This window comes from Gavialis gangeticus, unplaced genomic scaffold (genome assembly GCF_001723915.1).
Source record: "Gavialis gangeticus isolate Ggan-Ray unplaced genomic scaffold, GavGan_comp1, whole genome shotgun sequence".
Taxonomy (NCBI): Eukaryota; Metazoa; Chordata; order Crocodylia; family Gavialidae; genus Gavialis; species Gavialis gangeticus.
In genome coordinates, this window is record NW_017729015.1 from 16682770 (window position 1) to 16685248 (window position 2479).

Below are 2479 nucleotides of genomic sequence, written 5' to 3' on the forward strand. Positions count from 1 at the left end.
GGTCCCTTCCAGCCCCAATGTCTATGAAATCTATGAAGCCTATGTTCTGCTGTCATTACAAAGGTGGAAATCCAGACTAGCTCCATTCACGTCAGTGTGTTTACTCCAGGGTGGCAGTGGTATAAATGAGCACACAATGAGGCTCTTGCTGGGCCAGTTGTATTAGATTCAGCACAAGAGGATACGCTCCCGTGCTGTTTCGGCTGCAATACAAACTGACAAAAAGTGCAATGGGCTCTCAACTCATTTGGCCTCAGCACTGTGGGCTGGGAGGCTGGGATGGAGAAGTGATACAAAGGCAAATTTTCGAAGACGTTTCAGAGAATTAGGCACCCAAGTCCTACTGGCATTCAGCTGCAGTCCACCAGCCTTGCACGGCATAACTTAGTGGTGAATCAGGCTGAGCACTACAGGTGCGGTTGCAGGGCCCTGTCAGCAGGAACATGTTGCTCCTTTTCACTAAAGAAAACTCACTCGTTTCCTAGCTCATTTCTAACTCTTCTCTTCTGCTTTCCTGCTTGCTATTTTGTATTCCCCCATGACCAATCCACAGAATATTATATAAATCAAGCATACAAGCAAGCAAATCCAGTTTGTCCCAACCAAGCTCCTGTGCTCAGTTACAGGATGAGATCAATCAGAGATAAATAGAAAATTCAGAGCAAAAGTCGTACATCTCAAACATTTAAATTAACCTACCTTGTTACACTGAAATCTCTTTGCTTGAGAATTAAACCCCTTCTTTTCTGAGTTTGGGATCACTCTTGCATTGTGTTTATAAGGAACGGTGGGGCCTGTATAACCTAAAAGGTAGAGTCAATCAAACAAGATCCTGAATATGCAGATATGGGAAACATGTAATTACAGCTCCAGACTCCATTTTCTGTAGGATGCATCAATTAAATGCAAATCTAACTTTAAGGACGTGTTTAGGTTAGGAAATCAGCATCTGGTTTTGCATGTAATGTCCCTGTTTTACTTATGGTACAAAGAAAAAAAACATTGCTGAATGGTGCTGCAGGGCTGATATCAGGCTTTGGGAACTGCTGCAAAGCCACTATTACAGCATGTAATAGAAAGCCTCACTAAGAGGCATGCTTAAATCAGGCATATTTTAAGCCCACCACAGAGGGCTGAAAGTATGAAAGGTTGGACATGTCCTGGAAGATGCTGTCACCCTTAGTTCCCATTGATCTCAGTGACAGTTTAGGTTGCTCAGCACCTCGTGGTAGGGAGCCAGTGCTGTCCAGCATTGCGATCAAACTCCTTGTCTACAATGAGGTCAGGGATTACAGCAGACGGACACCAGCAGCCACTGATGCTTTTACTACTAAGTTGATTGAGCATCATTAAATGGCATCCTGGAAAAAGCACCGGTGACTCATCTACTTCACGACCGGAGCTGTATTCATGTGGCAGGAGTCTAAACAGCCCAACGAGAGCAATGAGGAAATGGAGCCTGACATGACTGAAACTGGCTGTGGATATAAACTGTGCCGGATATCACTTTCTACCCATCAGCTTCACTACTGGATCCCCACTGTGCTTTGAAAAGATGACATGTGCATAGCTATATTTTCCTGTCCTCAAACGAAGCAGCTATTGAGATGCTGTTCTAGTTCGTGGTATTCTACCTTTGAACACTTTTCCAGTGTGCACAGGGTATATCCTCTCAGTGCTGGAAGCTCGAGGTAGGCTCTCAGAGCAGGCTTCCATGTTACACGCCAACTACTGCTCCGACAGCAGGAGTGACTCTTCTTCGGTGGCTCACCATTTTGTTTCTAAAACACCGGTCGGAAACATAAAAATGCATGTGGATTTAGAGTCCAAAGAGGCTGCAAGTTCAGCACGAGCACAGCTTACCAACAACGGGGACGTCCTTTCCACTCTGCGCGTGCTGGGGGATGCGAAGTGGGGCGGGGGGAGATTCTGTTCTATACAAAATCCTTCACCAGGAGGGATTCCCCAACTCCCTGCAACCAATTTCAGTGGTGCTCACAAGTTGGACAGGAGCCAGCAGTGTGCCCTTGTTGCCAAGAAGGCTAACAGCATCCTGGGCTGCATTGGTAGGAGCACTGCCAGCACACTGAGGGGAGTAATTATTCCCCTCTATTCTGCACTGGTGAGGCTGCATCTGGAGTCCTGCGTCCAGTTTTTACAGATTCACCAAAGTTTAGGGTTGGAAGAGACCTTGTGAGATCATCAGGTCTAGCCCCCCTGCTCTGAGCAGGAAAGAGAGCTGGGGTCAAATAACCCCGGCGAGGTGTGCGTCCAGTCTCCTTTTGAAGATCTCCAAGGTACGCGCCTGCAGTCTGTTCCAGAGTCTGGTCACACAAATGGGAAGAAGTTTTTCCTTAGACCCAGTCTGAAATTTCCTAGGAATTTAGGACCGTTGATCCCGGTTTGCCCCGGGATGCACTGGTGCATAGTTGTTCATGTAGCCCCTGATATATTTGTAAGATGCCACCAAATCCCCATA

General features: G+C 46.7%; 1 protein-coding gene across 1 annotated transcript in view; it reads right to left on the reverse strand.

Moving 5' to 3' along the window:
* STPG1 (sperm tail PG-rich repeat containing 1) overlaps positions 1 to 2479 on the reverse strand; it is a 28890-nt gene that overhangs the window by 20005 nt on the left and 6406 nt on the right. Inside the window, exons 2-3 of the mRNA XM_019512417.1 lie at positions 1635 to 1781; positions 700 to 803 (exon numbers count right to left, since the gene is read on the reverse strand). Of these exons, the coding sequence (XP_019367962.1) occupies positions 700 to 803; positions 1635 to 1716 (186 nt within the window). The 5' untranslated portion in view covers positions 1717 to 1781. The remainder of the gene's footprint in view (positions 1 to 699; positions 804 to 1634; positions 1782 to 2479) is intronic.